The sequence below is a fragment of a genome, unplaced genomic scaffold, assembly GCF_019419815.1.
Source record: "Pyrus x bretschneideri cultivar Hongxiangsu unplaced genomic scaffold, Pyrus_bretschneideri_v1 Contig18, whole genome shotgun sequence".
Lineage (NCBI taxonomy): Eukaryota > Viridiplantae > Streptophyta > Magnoliopsida > Rosales > Rosaceae > Pyrus > Pyrus x bretschneideri.
The window spans coordinates 6844786-6862750 of record NW_025999479.1 but is presented as its reverse complement, the minus strand read 5'-3'; the positions used below and the strand labels follow the sequence as shown (position 1 = coordinate 6862750).

The 17965-nt window shown below is 34.8% G+C and overlaps 2 protein-coding genes across 2 annotated transcripts; both read right to left on the bottom strand.

Annotated features, from left to right (window-relative positions):
* Positions 1–2086: 2086 nt before the first annotated feature.
* On the bottom strand, positions 2087–2743 carry LOC103967521. The gene has a single exon (XM_009380771.2). The coding sequence runs from the start codon at positions 2669–2671 to the stop codon at positions 2216–2218; it is 456 nt and encodes a 151-aa protein (XP_009379046.2). The 5' UTR covers positions 2672–2743; the 3' UTR covers positions 2087–2215.
* A 5093-nt stretch (positions 2744–7836) lies between these two features.
* On the bottom strand, positions 7837–8619 carry LOC103967522. Its single transcript, XM_009380772.2, has one exon. The coding sequence runs from the start codon at positions 8550–8552 to the stop codon at positions 8064–8066; it is 489 nt and encodes a 162-aa protein (XP_009379047.2). The 5' UTR covers positions 8553–8619; the 3' UTR covers positions 7837–8063.
* Positions 8620–17965: the final 9346 nt, after the last annotated feature.

Below are 17965 nucleotides of genomic sequence, written 5' to 3'. Positions count from 1 at the left end.
TTATGCTCAAAAAACTGTACTTGTCTACTGTGATAGTACTTCAGCCTTAGCATACACTAAAGATCCTAAGTATCATGGCAAATCTAAGCACATAGATACACGATATCATTTCTTTAGGAATAAGGTTACCAAGGGTAAAGTAGTGTTGAAACATATCTCGACCAGCAATATGCTTGCTGATCCCATGACTAAATCCATAATTAGAAACTCGTTTCTGACTTATGCAAAGAATATGGGTTTATGTACGGTTTAATGTGTTTTTCTTTCTATTTGACATTATTATTGAATAAAAAGACATTCAAGTTTTTCATTTCATATTTATTTATTTTTGAAATGATTGTTTACACATCTTTATGAGTGTCACCAAGATAGAATCTGTTTTTCACAAGAACGATTCTCCCTGGCGCAGAGATAGTGAGTAGGATTAGGCATTTGTGTCCTCAACGCATTGGGCTAAGATTGGACATGTGTATGTTGAATGTACCAATATGCACAAGGTAAACGTCGCCTTTGAAATGTCTAAGATGAGACGTAACAAAAGTCGAACATGAGATTTGTTTCATGTTGAAGCTTGTAAAGCTGGATATGAGTATCTAGAAGGGCACCAAGAAGGCGACTAGGCTAGAAGACTCAGGTTAGGCGTTGTGTAGCAACTAGACTAAGATCCGTATGGTGTATGTTCAATGGACATATGACACACTCATTGAAATGAGGATACACTATAACATACAAATCATATTGTATGTGCCATAACCGATTGATAGTGGGAGTGATGAATTGATCCTTGCTTCAATCATTGTGTGAACCACAAGGAATCTATATGATTCCACCTTTATGCCCTTTGAACTAAAGTCTATGTTAGAAAGATGAGGTTTAATGATCATTACTTTAGCACGTTTATCTAAGACGGTCAAGTTAGCTACTGTCCTAAGAGGCATGTCTAGGCAAGCAATTAAATCAAATTAGACTGACATGAGAGCTTAAGGAAGATAGTTCGAAGAAAACACCATGTCATGTGATTCATTAGTTGCGCAATGTCTTTTGATATTTGTTATCAAACATAAGACATGGATACATGATACTTGTGCCACATGACATTGTTTTTTATTTCATAACGAGGGATAAAGAATGTCAAGTCTGGTGTGTGACAAACAGTCTAGGGCATAAAGCGATGAACTTCTGAGTGATACAGTGTTGTTAGTTTAGTGATAACTTAATGGCAGTGCTCCTGGTTATGTATGTTCTTTCTCGCGAGGTCGTGTGTCCCATTTCCTGTATGAGGAGATAGACTAGAATGGATGTGAACTAAGTGTGTTGATTGAGACTATGCCACACCCTATGTGGGTGAGTGGGAGATGTAGGACTTATCTTATGGGATAAATAAATATCAAAGGATATTAACCCCCTAATTATGTATGTGATAATTAGATGAAAATCAAGAGATATTCATATTAGAATATACTTGGGATTTTCATGGGCTTTTCAGTCTTTGTACACTCTTCCCAACCACTATATAAGGACGCTTTGGGGAAGAGAGAAAATATAAGAAACGCAAGCATTTCCACAGTTCAAATATTCTAGTTAGGTCTTTAGAGCTATCACTTTCGGCTCTAGGTCTTGGGAGGCGAAAACCAAGGGGCAACTCGACATACCGTAGCCAACTTGACGACCTGCGAGGTTCTAGACGTGCACAGAGGGTCAGAGCAGTTGCTCGTGTTTGTAGGAACGTGTTGAGATTTAAGCTTCCGCATAAAAGGTACACACGTCCTCTCGAATTCATTTATAGTCTTCCAACAATAAGTAAAATATCTCAACACAGCTTTCATCTACAATTAATCCAATACATGCATGATGATGCACATTTTGGCAAAGTTGGCCACGAGCCATGTGTCTGTATTTTAACATTAACTTTGTTTTCTGTTACTATGGTAAAATGTCAACTACATATAAAAAAAATTAGATTATGTAAATTAATGTCAAAATTGTTTAATACAAGGCTTTGGATTTGATATCTTTTGTGTCAATTGAAGAACTACCATAGTTGCATTGATCAACATGATGGTGGAGATTATCAAGATTGTTGGGAAAAAGTCATTTAGATTAAATCATAAGAAAAACAAAATTAACAATACAGAAATTGCTTAATTAATCAAAATAACTAAGACATACTTGTTCTCCTAGAAATAAACATATCTATATAGCTTCTGCTTCTTGGTTACACATATTCCTTGACATTGATCATTTCTTCTTCATCAAAATCACAAGGCTTGTCCTCATCAATCCTCCCAATTCCAACACTTTGACCGCGAGCCATGACGTTCGATCCACTCCCAGCCTTCCGAGACAGCCTAGGCTGCTGTGTTTTTCCAGCAACTAGACCTAGATTAGTACTAACAGGAGTCCTAGCAGAAGCAGCCCTCACAAGCTCCCTGAAATCTTCATCGCTGCTGGCGGTTGATATGGTGGAGCTGGCACTGAGGCTTCTAGGCAAAGCACTTGGGATTTGGGCACTAGGGCAACCCATCATTGCATTACAGTCGAATTGTCCAGAGCACTCTGTAATGCTCTGAACATAAAAGTCCCTGGCCTTTACCAAAAGCCTTATGGGAAGCTTCATCAACTTGCTGAATTTTCTTTGATCTTTCTTAGATTTGTTCATAACGTTGGTCATGAATTATGATCATGTAATTGCAGTATGGTATATTTGTACACCCAATAAATTTTTATTTTTCGGCTTAAATGCATAATCTGGTTTGTATGGGTTTATGCCATGTGTCCATTGTTTGTGATGTGTATCTACTAAATGTTGATAAACATGTTGCAACTTGCAAGTGTCCAACGTTTTTTTGTGCGACTTATCTCATCAGTTTTCACTGGGTTTTATTTTTTATTTTTCAATCCAAAAGATGGAAAGAGCCAAAATGGATGAACTTTTTCCACGGTTTGAACATGTATTAAGTTGCTTTCTCAAGTGACTAACAAAAAAAAGGGGTGTACTTTTCATGAAAAAACATCTAAAATTTAAAAGACGACAATTGTTGTAGGCCTATTCTATTGAGGGAAAGAGAGAGGGCCAGCGGTTTTGTATGTGATTTCTCACCCTTCGTGCCTTTATGTATTGTGATAAGGAAGAAAGAATCTTACTCTCCAAGTAATGCAAATACAACAAGGAAAGATCTTATAGAATTCTACACATAATCTACTAAGATTTACACCTCCGAATGGAATTAGAACTACTACACAATCACACCCTGAATGGAATTAGAACTGCAACACTCCCCCTTAATTGTGTGTATACTCAAGTAGATGGCGCATAAGGTCTTCAACGATGGATGTAGACATAGTTGATGAAGTCGTCGGCATAATAAATGAATGTGAGTCTAAAAAACAGACAGAAGAATGCATATAGTAGTAAAATTCACAAAACTTAGCTATGATAAATTCTGAAGTAGGATAAAGTCCGAATATATCCAATGCCAGTATGCATGTGCCACCATGCACCGTCCAATGTCATGGGATATTTTGTTCAGATTAAATTATGTGAAGGAGATAATATATCCTATTAAATCGGGGCTTCTTATGCATCCCATGTCCAACAATTATGACTAAAAACATGCTCAATGGCCACTGGTAATTGATATCACAAGAAAAGGGTTTCCGAATAATACTTGCATTCTCCTTCTAAGATGAGCTCTTCCAGTCACTTACCAATAACGTGTTAATTGTGGGAATTTTATAATTGGAACCATTAAATTTCTTAATCTTCATTTAAAAATTATTTTTACAAAATTATTCAAATCGAAGATTGTTCAGTCATCCATATGCATCAAATATATGGATGATACATTATTAATGTGTTCTTGGTACATACACCATTGATTTATTTGATCCGATTCGAATAATTTTTTGTAGGAATAATCTTCAAATGAAGATCAAGGAATTAAATGGTTCCAATTATGAAAATTTTCCAGGGAACATACGTTATTTGCAAGAAGGATTATGAGCTCATCTCCATAAAATAAAAAATAAATAAAAAATGCAACCATTATTTACAATATTACTCTCAGCTGTATTAAAAAGTGGGGAGATAATTTACACCTAAAACATAATTGGTTGAAAATAAAAATACAAACTATGGAGTAAAAAATAATCCCAAAATTCCCGTAGGCGACACGTGAAAAAAAAATGCAACCATTATTTACATTATTACTCTCAACTGGTATTAAAAGGTGGGGATATAATTTACACCTAAAACATAATTGGTTAAAAATAAAAATACAAACTGTGGAGAAAAAAATAATCCCAAAAATCTCTAGGCGACACGTGGATTTTTGGACAAGAAATACGACATTACCCTTGAGAAACATAGAAATTCGCACGCGCATGCAACGAACAATAATGGCTCAAAGAAGAAAGCATCAAAGGTGATCTTTATGAAATTTATTCAAATTCCACTCATCACTCCCCTCATTCATTTTATTCAATAAAGTAACCTCCAAAACTTTCTATTTAATTTGAGAATAATTACCACAGTAATTGCAAGATACTATTTCACATAATATATTGCAATAATTCACCCAATTTCACCATATATGGCCGGCCACTTCTATAAATACCTCACTGATCAAACTAAAATGCAAAGCCATTTTGCTACCCACAAACTCCTAATAATATATTCTTTTCAGAATTCTAACTTTGGCATCAAAGATTCTTCGACCAAAGTCCCCCATTGATCACGCATGAGGCTTTTGGCCTTGCTTGAATGTATTATTATTTTGCAGGTGCATTTTCAAATGAAGAGACCACAGAAATTTGCATCCACACTAAACACCTGACAATCCGCCACTTAGTACCATCATCCAAACTTTGCTCCACCACAATGGTTCATTCCATAGTGCAACGCATTATTGAATGACGTATAACTAGACCTGACATTTTAAACCCAACACGTTAATCTGACTCGACCCACCCATTAAAATTAGCATTTGGGTGAGTATTTAACGGGCCGGGTTGTTAACGGGTCAACCCGTTAAATAACGGGTCATTTTGGGTCAACCTGCAAAACCTGTTAGCACTTGTTAACACTCGTTATTGAGGGCTTTTGTGTAATTTCAATATTTATAATAAGAAACCCTCAAACTCAAAGCCTATCTCTGCCACTTCAAGGAGGTCGCTGATATGCTCCAGGACTGCATTCCCAGCTCAAAATGGGAACAGACGACTCTTCCTCCTCCGGTGGCTCTGACACTTCATCTCAGCCGTTTTCTCGAGAGCAAGTCAAGCTTCTCTCCTCCAACAGCGGCAACTCATCCTCTAGCTTGCCGGATTAGGATTCGGGATCCTTCCTTCAAGTGCTTCTCTGTCTTGGACTTGAAGAAGAAGGTCATGGCAAGCCTTTGTCAAATGGCGAAGAGGATGGACAACGGAGGTAACTATTGAAATGGATTGATTCCAGTGGTTTTGCATATTGGCATTGCATGTTGGATTTTTGAAATAGTTTTTTTTGTGTTTAGCTTTCTATGACTTTACTAGTCCCATTATTTATTTTCAGATCAGGCTTCTTGTTGTGCCTTTATGTTTCACTACTAAATGCACTACCAACTGTTGTAAATGAATCTGAATGTGAGATTTTGTTTGTACATTAAAATGCGTAATTTAAAATGCAAAATTAAACAAAAAATCAAAAGAAATTGTTAATGGGTGTTAACGGGTGAAACAGATGAAACGGATGACCAATGAGCTTAACGGGTTAGGTTCGGATGACCCGCTAGCTTAACGAATTGAGTTCGAATGACCCATTAACTTAACAGGTCGGATTTCACCCAACCAAAACCTAATAAATCCAATCCGTTTCTATAACAACATTTTGGTTGGGATTTGGGACCATATATGTAAGCGTATACTGTATCACCTATGTTAGCGGCTCTAACACTAGTTATGGTATGTTACTTTCATTTTTTAGGGAAGACTTCAATATGAAGATTCTCTTTTCTAACTTTGTGCTAAAATCCAACAGCAAGTAGACCGTATTTAATAAATTTCTTTAGAAATCAACTAACTCTGAAGTTAGTGGTATTTCTTTTCTGATTTCCCAATATTAGAAAAGGTTCTAACTTCTAGAGTCCAGTTTTCTTGATCATTTGGCGACTAAGGATTTGTGGTCGCTCATTGTTTGAATTTTTTCTAAAAAAATAAATATAAAACTACAATAAAATGTCACCAAGTCAAGTGACCTCTGCTATATCAACAGTTAGGAGACGTTGATAAGATGGAGGAACTTGCTCAAAAAATACTAAATTCAAATTGCAAGATAAACTTAAACAAGCTAAATCATCAACAACAAAATTAATGTTTCGAATGACATGTCGAATTTCATAAGATCATCCAATCTTAGAATTTAATATCAAAGATTGATATTGAAACATTAAAAGCACATTTATTTATTCACCATTTCTGATGGATTCCTTGATCAACATGTGACCAATACAAAATTTCTGAGAACTTCAAATCTCTCCTTTTAAACTTTTATTAAAATAATAAATTTTCTTACGAAACAAATAAAGACCAACGAAAATGATCAGATAATTAAGGAATTGTTATAACCCACGTGCATTTGGTTTTGGAGTAAAATGCCAATTTTTCCCTGAATTTTTACTCAACTTTCAATTTCTTCTCTAAACTGTTTTTTTTTTTTTTTTTTTTTGTGAAACCCCTAAACTTTTTAATCGGAAAATTAAGTACTCAAACTAATTTTTTGGCCAATGTCCCCCTTGCTGTTAGTTTTCATTCATTTCATCCAAACTTCTCTTAAATGTAAGCATGTACACAACATGTAAGGATAGTTTGATCGATTCATTTTTTAAAATAATTGAAAACCATAGATTTCTAAAATGTCGACCTACGGAAATATATGTGATTCTATAACTTTTGTGTCTAAAGGTCTAGCGAAGTGACGCTTTTGTCCTCAAAGGAGTGCCACGTGGTGTGCATGTAATAAAAGTTAACGTTAATTTGGATGGGATCTAAAAAAACTAACAATAGAGGGGAAATCGGCAAAAAAAAAAAGTTTAAGTCCTTAAATTTCCGATTAAAACTTTTAGGGGAAAATCTAAGGCTAAGTGAAAATTCAGAGCAACTCCAACATATCAAGGCCCCCTAGGGCAACTTCCTATTGAATAGCCTCTAGTGAACAATAATTGCCTTTAATGAACAGTAATTGCATTTTGCATCTCCACCCCTAAACTGAATAGCCATGGCAATATGCAATAAAATATTAGTATTTTTTATTTTATCAAATAATAAAAAATAATTTTATTTCAAATTTCGGATATGATTTTTAATCGGTCTCGTTGTAACACGTTTCATTAAATAAGAAATTACAACCCAAAATAGTTGAGAAAATATAAAATTGTGGTGTAAGATGGAAGATAATGATAAGATATTTATAGAAAAATTAAATTTTTTTTTTAATTTTTTTAAAAAAATTCGGAATTTTTTATTAATTGTTTACATTTTAAAATTTTTTTTATTAATTTATTAATTTTTTTATTGCTTTTTTACATTTTTTTATTAATTTTATAATGTGGCTAACATTATTCTAACGTCAACCTTGCATCATGTATCCTCAGGCTCTCGGGTCATCAATTCGAGCCAGGCCTCTCACTCGAGTCTTCCCCGAACCCAACCGCCCGCATGGGCTGGAGTTGCTAGTTGGGGCAATTGGGTTGGAGCAACAACCGGTCCACCAGGCTATTGAATACGGTGGAGCTGCTCTCAGGAGGGGAATTCACAGTTTACTCTTTGGTTTTGCAGTCCTTTTCTCGTGGATCCAAATGATGACCACATTGACAGTTCCGATAACTGATGAACACATTTCGTGCTCTATAATATACATCTTTCATTTCACATACTGTTTTACATAGCAAATACTGGTTCAAAATCTGCAGAACTAAAATCTTATATAACAACCCCCACTCTACAATCCACTAGCTCAAGCATTTGAACTAAAAAGGATATTAAGATCAACATAATACAATTGACTTTGATATAAAAAGCTACCCCTTCTAATTTGTTCTCCTAGAAACAGCATAGCTCCTACTCCTCAGATACACTGCTCTCTTGATCTTGACTTCTTCTTCTTCATTAAATTCACACATCTTGTCTTCGTCGATCCTTCCGATTCCAACACTTCGACTGCGAGGCATGGCGTTGGGCACTCCTGCCACCGGAGGCTGCCTAGGGAGCTGAGCTTTTCGCGCCAGATCGAATTCAATTTTATTCCTTACGCTCCTATCAGAAGCAGCCCTCATAAGCTCCCTGTAATCTTCGTTATCGGCAGTGCTTGATTTGGTAGAGCTTGTGCTGAAGCTTCTAGGCAAAGCGCTTGGGACTTGGGCAGCAGGGCAACCCATGACCGTGCCGTAATCGAATCGACCGGAGCACTCGGTCATGCTCATGATGTAGAAATCCCTGGCCTTGATTAAAACCCTTAGGGGGGCCTTCATGAACTTTGTGAGTCTGCTTTCTTTGGTAGGTTTCTTCATGTTTGCCATGATCGAGCATGCAACTGTAGCGAGTCTTGGAAATTTGTATACCAAATAGTTTTGGCTTATGTGATCTCTCCCCACGCTAGAAAACAGGTACGTCAGTATACATCAAGGAAAGGGATCGCGGCTTTTCATAATGTAAAGGGATGTATTTCTTTTCTTGGTATTATTTTAAGGGGTTTTTGTACCGCGACATATATCGATAGGTGAGTTTGGAAAAATTAGTGTACCGCCACATGCAATTACACAAAACACGGTCGTATTAATTTTATGGGACACATTTGATACGTAAGATTGACTTGGTTTAGACTAATTATAAGTATCGATTTGGCTTGACTTGGCTGTTTAGGCCTAAATGGTATAAAATACGCGTACATAGAAAAAGTATAATCTCAGCTTATCTAGTTGTTAATCAACCTCATGCTTAATCATGTTGTGACTAGTGTTAAATAGCCGATTCAATTTTAATCCGGTCAAATAAACATCTAAGATGGTATTATTCATGTACTTCTTTTTATTTTCACACATCGCTTTTAATTTTGAGAGTTTTAACGAAAAGTTCGCAATACTATTCACTTTAACGAAAAACCACATTTTTACACTAAAAAGTCAAACCTGGTACTATTTACTTTACTCTTTATTTTGTCCTTATCGTTATAACTCAAAGTTTTCAAACCTTTTTCATTAGTTTTCTTTTAATTTTTGACTTTCGGACCAAATGAATCAAAAAAGATTAAATAACAAAAATAACTGTGACATCCCACATCGCCCAGGGAGTGATCCTTATATGTATATTCCCATCCTTACCTAGCACGAGGCCTTTTGGGAGCTCACTGGCTTCGGGTTCCATGGGAACTCCGAAGTTAAGCGAGTAGTGCGTGAGAGCATTCCCAGGATGGGTGACCCATCGGGAAGTTCTCGTGTGAGTTCCAAAAACAAAACCGTGAGGGCGTGATGGGGGTCCAAAGCGGACAATATCGTGCTACGGTGGTGGAGCGGGCCCGGGAAATCGTCCCACCCGGGCCGGGATGTGACAATAACAGTAGTGTGTAAAAGATAAAAAATAAAAAAATAAAAAAATAAAACTAATGAAAAAGATTTGAAAATTTTGAGTTTTAACGATAAAGACAAAATAAAAAGTAAAGTGAATAGTACTAAGATTGACTTTTTAGTGTAAACTATGATTTTTCGTTAAAGTGAATAATAACAGAAGTTTTTTTGTTAAAATTCCAAAAAAAATAAAATATAAATAGCACCACCCAAATTATAAACCAGGATAATAGTACCAAATCTACTACCCATTGTGATATTACTGACAAAAAAATTATAATTTCAAGGGAGAGTGAGTGCGCGGTCTGCTTTGTGCGAGTGAGGTGGTAAACACGGACAGACGGAGTGAAAAAGTTGGAGGGATCATGGACTTTGTCAAAGTGAAGCTGGATCAGAATTATTTATAAGCGTATATGATAAGAACAAGAGTACCATTCACGAAATAGTATACTTTATACTAGATACCGTAAAATACAATTAAAGACAGAGTGTTACGAATATAAAAAATTAATAAGTTGTAGCTGACGGTGGAACAATGGGCGATTTAGAATCATTCTTTCTTTTGTTTCGTGTACTGAAATTTATCCCTTATAAAATGGATGGACGATTTATAAGGGACGGACGAGTATTTTTATGCTTACACCAACATACACGCAACAAAATGTGATGTTAAATTTTATTGAGAAATTTTATTTGATCTTTAACAATTTATACTTTGATATTGAATACTTCTGTTAATTAGGTATTAAAATCTAATGGTAATTCTGCTGCATGGTTTCCAATTAGTAATTCTTTAGGTCGTCAAGCTTAATAAGTGCTTTTCATTCTACAAGCTGAAGCTACATCTTTAAGGAGAGCTATTGAATGGATCATCCGAATGAAGTTTGATAAAGTTTACACTGAAGTAGACTCTAAAATTTTAATAAAAGCGATCAAGAAGGAGATTCAAATTCCATGGAATGATGGAGACTATCTTCTCTCGTCAAGGATATATATGGCATTTGTTGAACGATTTCCTAATTATATGATGAATCACATTTACAAGGAAGGCAATATGGCTGTTGATGGTTGGTAATCTAGCACATACTTGCAGTCAATTGTGTATTTGGCTTTGTATTTTTTTCTCCAAAAATAGTTCATAGGCTTTTATTTGATTTGTATGTAATAGGATCCGTGGAGGATCCAGTCTGAAATGTTTGTTGTCTTAAAAAAATTCTACTTTATGTAATATTATTAAGAACAAAAATATTTAAAATAGAAGGTAGAGGCGGTTGGATTCCCGTACAAAAACAAGCTAACCAAAAATATCATGCACAATCCTAATTACATCTTGAAACCCAATTTTCATAAAAATGCTACGAGTTAAGTTTAAATATTCAACAGGATCTTCTCCGGATTCTTTTGGTGAGAATCCTAGGAATCCGTGTATCATCTTCGTTCATCGTATATCGTGTGGTCAGTTTTTGTCAAGTATTGTTTGTGTTTAATTTTAAATAAAAATATTTAAAATAATTTCTTCTCGCACGATGTACGATGAACGGACAAGATTGACGAATCCCCGGGATCCTCACAAAGAGGATCTGACGAGGATCCAGGTTCTTTAAATATATGCATGAGTGCAAAAATGAGGGATATGTTAATTTATAACCATGCCATGCCAACAAAATAATAATTTTATAAATTAGACGTTTGTATAACCACGCTGAGCCCATGTAAATTTATGAACATTTATCACGCCACGAAATTTTACGCCACCAATGTTGTAATTAAATCACCCCAAGCACGGTACAAGTTAAAGTGGGCCCAAACCACATATAAAGGCTTACCAAGTTGATCATGGTGTTAATGGCTACGGAAGTTTATTGGGCCTATGTGAAACTAAGGTTATAGAAGACTCTATGGCTGCTTGGGAGTACCAAAAGTTCAAGCCCATAGTTTTTGGTTTAATTGGGTAAGTTTGCAAGAGAACAAAAACAAGTTTCCCTTACCCTTGCAAACCAACTAGGATACTTAGGAAGAAACCAAAACCCAAAGATGAATTGCTACAAGATCATGTGCAAACAACGAACTCCATTAATGAGAGAAGGATTTTTCCATTCCAAGCTTACACAGGAAAACGAGGAAGGAAAACAAAGAGACTACTGTTTCCAAAAGAAAAATATTTGGGAATTAACCATAGAAGAGGGTGTGTGACCAATGTGCGCAACCCAATCTTCATGAGGCTAGCAGTGTTCTTCAATGTTATACTGAAAGAGAAAGCCATAAAGGCGCCTAGGGAAAAAAGAAAGGGAGTTTTAACGAAAAGTTCACGGTATTGTTCACTTTAACGAAAAACTATATTTTTACACTAAAAAGTCAATCATGGTACTATTCACTTGACCCTTTATTTTATCCTTATCATTAACACTCAAAGTTTTTAAGCCATTTTCATTAGTTTTCCTAAAAAGAAATGAAGACTTAGTCATAATAGGAAGAAATGAGGAATTCAAATGATTCCTTGGGGAAAGATGGAAAGTAGTCCTACACCTATGAAATTAGAAGGAAACTTTGAATTCTGGTCAATGTATTAATAAAGGTAAATTTCGTATTTATATTGGGAAATCAGCTTCTGCACGTCGTTTGCGCATTTTATCCTGGCTCAATGTCTCTGAAGGTGAGCTTCCATTTACTTATTTCACATGCTTTGGGAAATCAGCTTCTGCGGTCGTTTCCTTCTAATTTCATGGTTGTAGGACTACTTTCCATCTATCATGAAATAGATTTATCTTTTCACCTCCAACAACACTTTCTATTTTAGCAAACTTTGAATATTTTATTATTAATAATTCAAAAACAACCCACTCATTTGCTTAGAGTAATGCTAGGTAGGCTAACTATTTAGATCAAATTTGCAAACCATGTAATGTGTCATCAATAAAAAATGAGCACGTTAATCAACATTTAAGTAATAATTCAATTATTAACAGCCACATCATAGAATTTAAAATTTTGGTTAAATAGTTGGATTTCATAGCATTACCCTTTTCCAAAACAAAATTATCTCTCTTCCTTTCCTCCTTGCTCAAGGGTTCACCTTGAGTTTTATTTTATTTTTTTTTAATATTAGTCGATGAACAGTTGCTCTATAAATTTAAAGAGTTACTGTTTATTTTGCTATTAATAGAGACTCTTTTATAGAGTCGGTTGGAATTGTGTTTTCTTAAATTTGACTCTTTAAAGTAGAGTTTTGGCTATTTTACAGGATCTCTTGAAGATACTCTTATATTTTAAAAAGATTTTGCTTTCTATTAAATATTTTTTTTAGGATATGTTTACCTACCTGGGGAGTTGGAGAAGCAAAGAATTGAGAGTAATGAAGATGAGAATGAATGAGTGTGAAATAAACAAGCGCGGTCTTGATTATTCATAAAATCCATATCAGAATTTTCTAGGCACCTCATACATAATCAATAAAGGCCTTATTTATTCAGTCTTCATTTGTTAGTATTTACAAGATATCACATACAGATTGCTTGCAAATGTATATCTTGTCAGTGTTTTGCTTGACAATACGCTTGAGGTAAGTTGACATGTTGTTGATCATATTCAATAGTTTCCCTGTCTCTTAAGATCGGAATATTGGTTTACTCATATTTGGGCTCAACTCATTGTTGGAGTTTGAGACCCTCTTGTCCCACATTGGTCAATAGTATTTTTTCACAAGCCTTTATATAGGCTTATTCCCTTTTCTTAGTAATTAGAACTTGGACCATTTGGAAATGGATTGAAGACTTGGGCCTTATGGTTGTGTGGATTAGGCTTGAATATAATATAGCCTAAATACAATTAATATTAATTAATCAAGACAAGGGCCTTGGGCCTTAGAATTTAAAATTAATCAGATTCATTAATTTTAATTTTCGGATTAAGTTTTTTAATTAATTTATTAATTAAAAAACGTTTTGATTAAAGGACACAGCTATTAGAAAGAGTTGTACTTTTTGATTAAAAGATACAGCTATTAGAAAGAGTTGTCTGCTTTCAAATACACTGAATAGGTATTTGAAAGGGTGTTAAACAGCCTATATATTTGCAATCACAGTATCCAAGTGAGAATCATCTTTTCTTCCTCCTTATCTTCTGTACAAAATCTCCAGAGAGTAAACACACAAAGCAATTCGCTAGAGTTCTATAATCCAGTGCGGGTTGTAGAATTTGGTAGTTGTATCCTGGTCGAGCAGACGTTGTAGAACCACAAGCACAAGAGTGGGACGAAAATACTGTTCGAAGGACATAGCTTTTACGCTAGCCTCTACCTTCTGTGATCAAGTTAGTATCATTGATATTCTATATTAGTTTATGTATTTATTGTATAATTTCATTCTGCATATCAAGTATATTTGGTAAATAAAATATTAGAATTTCAAGTTCTGTTTATTTCTGTTATTTTTGTTTATTTCTGAATTGTTCTCCAACACTCATATCTAAAGTGATGTAATAATAGTTCATTTGATTAACTTTGGGTCCGCTGTGAATTTTTTTGCGCAAAATTAAGCAATTAACATGTTATGTGCAATATAGTAGGTATAAAAATTGAGAATAATATATAGTTGGTACTACCCGTCTTTCTCAGTCCAGGCATTTGACTTTAATATGCATATGACTATTTAAATTAACAAGGTGTTATCAATGTATTTATGTTATAATGCATATGTTTTCGTGATGCAATATGTTAAATTATAAACTCATTAAGGATCCATGTTATATATAACGCATGATTATATAATAGACACACAAAACTAATCACGACGCATTTTAATATTTGTAAGTCCCATGTATATAGATAAAATTACCTATATTAAAGAATATGTAAACAATATAGTTAATTTTGTATGTTTAAATAACATTATTGATTAGTAAAAGCACATGACAACTTCACGATCAAACACCAAACTTTCGTTCTAATGAACATGAACAGACATCGTCATACTCATACCTCAACGCATCAAAAGCATATATTTTCGAAAGTATGGATAAACGTCAATGACCATTTTTCTGCATGACACAAGTATTGGGCTTGATGGCATTCTTGAAAAGAAAGGTTAATCTCAATTTACTATTTTGAAATTTCTTAATTTTTAATATTTAGTACATTAAATTTTTTTCGTTTCAGTTTGGTATCTAAAATCATAATTTTAGGACACTTTCATACCTTCATTATGTTTTTCATCAGAAGTTATGTTAACTAATGATATAATGCCGATATAGATAATGAGTGGACATCTCGTGTTAATATAGTTCACGTGGATATTAAAAATATTTAAAAACTTAAAAATTAAAAATTAAAAATTTGAAAAATAAGAAAAATTAAAAAAATTAAATTAAAAAAAAATATATATTCTTGGCAGTCTCCAACCTCACCTCCCTCCCTTCTCTCATCTGCACCCACCCAACCCTCTTCTCCACTTCACTTCCCGCACATCCACCTTTCCCTCTCCCTCTTCAACTCCATCCACCCACCCAAACCTCCTCTCCTCTTCGACTCCCCACACTCCGAACGCGACACTGTCCCCCTCCACGCTTCCTCCCAATCTGACATCGATGAGATCGAACCTAATCAATGCCAACGTTTGATCGGGCCCCAGGGAAAGCTGGCAGCCAAGCTCTCGAGCATCCACGGGGGAGAGGAAGACGGAGACGTTGGCGACTTGGGCAATCTTCAGGATGCGAGAGTGTGAAATCTTGGATTTGGGTATCCTTCTCTCCCTCTTTTCCTGTTTGGATTCCAGGAAAATCGAGACCAAAATCTGGGATTTGCGGGGAGGATGTGCGGGGAAGAGATTGGGGAAGAGGAGAGGAACGCACAAGATTTTTTTTTTAATTATTTTATTTTATTTTATTTTTTAATACGTATCTGGTCCATATTGACATGTGTCATCTAATCATTGTCTACGTAAGTGCCACGTCATCGGTTAACAGAATTTTTGACGAAAACTTAACGGATGTATGAAATTGTTTTAGAATTATGACTTTAAGTACTAGACTAGGATAAAAAAAATTTGATATACCAAATATTAAAAACTAAGAAATTTCAAAATAATAAACTAAGATTAACCTTAAAAAAAAAAGGTAACGGGCTTGGTAGCATTTAAGAAAAGTAATGGGCTTGGTGGCTTCCACCTAGATCGTGGCATTTCCTAAACCATGAGGAAACGCCTCAAATATTCATCTTCCCTTGTTAATAAAATGTCGTAGACTGAAATCTCATAAATGATAAGTTCGATAATACTGAGTGTAGTGGAGATGAAAATCATTTGTTTGATGTGTGGGTACACGAGAAATGATAGGATTAAGAACGAAGATATCTAAGGTGAAATAGAAATAGACAAAATTGAAAATAAGCGATGAGAGAAAATTGGTTAAGATGGCTTGGACATGTGAAATGAAGACTTACAGATACTTTGGTTAGAAAATGTAATTATGAGACAGATACTCAAGGCTAAAAGGGTAAAGGAAGACCTAGAAAAACTTAGAAAGAGACTCTAAGAAAAGACTTGGAGTACTTGGATATAGTGAAAGACTTGACACAAAATCGAGCACAGTGATGTTTTAGGATTCATACAGCCGACCCACATAGTGAGATAAGACTTTATTGTTATTGTTGTTGTAAGTCATTGTGTGGCTTACCTTGCATCCCTCCTCCTCATTGTAAATAATCGTTGTAATAGAATAAGTTCATTTTTGCTATCACCCATTAGGGATTCCCTATAAACATAGGGCTTAGAGCGTGTTTAATTTGACCTCAATTGACATTACGAAAAATCTCTTATCCATATATCATTAAAATCTATATACATTAATCACTTTAATTCTCTACTTAACTACAAACGCTTATTACCAGACTCAACGAAACACCGCAAATATTGGCTATTTATAGCATTGTAAGTTTGTAACTGACTCCCAAAATATTTTTCTTTTGTTTTGTTTTTTTTTTTTTTTTTTTTTTTTTTTTTTTTATTGTGTCAAACAAGAGAAACTTCCAAAATATTAGTCAAGATCATTTTAAGCGGCGTCTTTCTACTACGTGAATTAGAACACCTATACCCAGTATTAGCAATTTAGCACTACAAAGAGGCCCCCATATCATGTCTGTAACACACACCAACCAAAAAAAAAAAAAAAAATGGTTTAGGCACTTCAATGTGTACCCTACACTTTGATCACTACACTCGTCAGCATTCAAACAATTTTGACAACTTTCCACTGTTAACCAGTATTTACTGACAAAAAAATTCAGAAACTTAAAAACTAACCCTCGGGGACAACCCCTCTTTTCGTGAAAATCTCATGTCACCAGTTCACACTGTGCTGTAATTGTTTATTTAAGAGCGGAACTATAATAAAACATAATAGTACTTTTGTTTTTCTTTGTGAAACATTATGACACGCCAAAAAAGATAGCCATTGTATTTCAGAATTTTGCGTATTAAGATATTTTAGAAGGACAAGAATTAAGATTTTTGTGTGTGTGTGTGTGTAAGAATTGGGATTTCTTTCCTATAATCTTCTAGGCTATAAGATTACTTCCTGTTTGTTTATTGCTATTCAATTTGCGTCATTGTAAACACGAAAATTCCTGAAACAAGAACACGTGTACAAAATATATTTTGTATTAATTTTATGGTTACAATCTCTTTTGCAATTTGATCATCTGATTCTATATTCGTAAGGTGTAGATTTGTGAATGAGTTGTTGATCAAAAGGGTCGTCGGGGCTTAGCCTAGGATGAACAGTGGTGCAGATTTGTTGATGTTATTGATTCAAAGGGCTGTCAGGGCTTAATCTTATGATGAACGGATCTTCAAGGGCTTTTGGGGCTTGATCTTGTTGAACAACTCGTGTGGATATCTTCAAGGCCCGTTGGGCTTGATCTTGATGAACGAGGATGAACGGATCTTCAAGGGCTTTTGGGGCTTGATCTTGATGAACGAGGATGAACAGGTTTTCAACGGCCTTCGGGGCTTGATCTTGATGAACAGTTGTGTGGATTCCTTCAAGGATTTGATGAAGAACAAAGAGAGCTTTTTGATCCTTCGGGATTCTTGAGAATTTGGGAGGTTGGATGCTTGAAATCTTTTAGAGTTTCAAAGCTTCAAGGATTTGGGGAATTCTCTTCCAGTTTGGGAGTAGAGAAATGTATGTGTATTGGTCCCTTGAAATGGATGAAATGGCCTTGTATTTATAGAATTTTTCAAGGCCTAATTTTGAATATAATATTTAGATGAAATAAATCATTTCTGCCAGGTGTTAACATGTGTCGTATTTGATGATTTTTTTTATTTTTTTCAATTTTTTGTTGAGTCACACGACATGTGTAAAATTTATGTGAC

Coding starts and splice junctions, on each gene's coding strand:
- LOC103967521 (XM_009380771.2), bottom strand. CDS start 2,671: ATGACCAACGTTATGAACAAATCTAAGAAAGATCAAAGAAAATTCAGC.
- LOC103967522 (XM_009380772.2), bottom strand. CDS start 8,552: ATGGCAAACATGAAGAAACCTACCAAAGAAAGCAGACTCACAAAGTTC.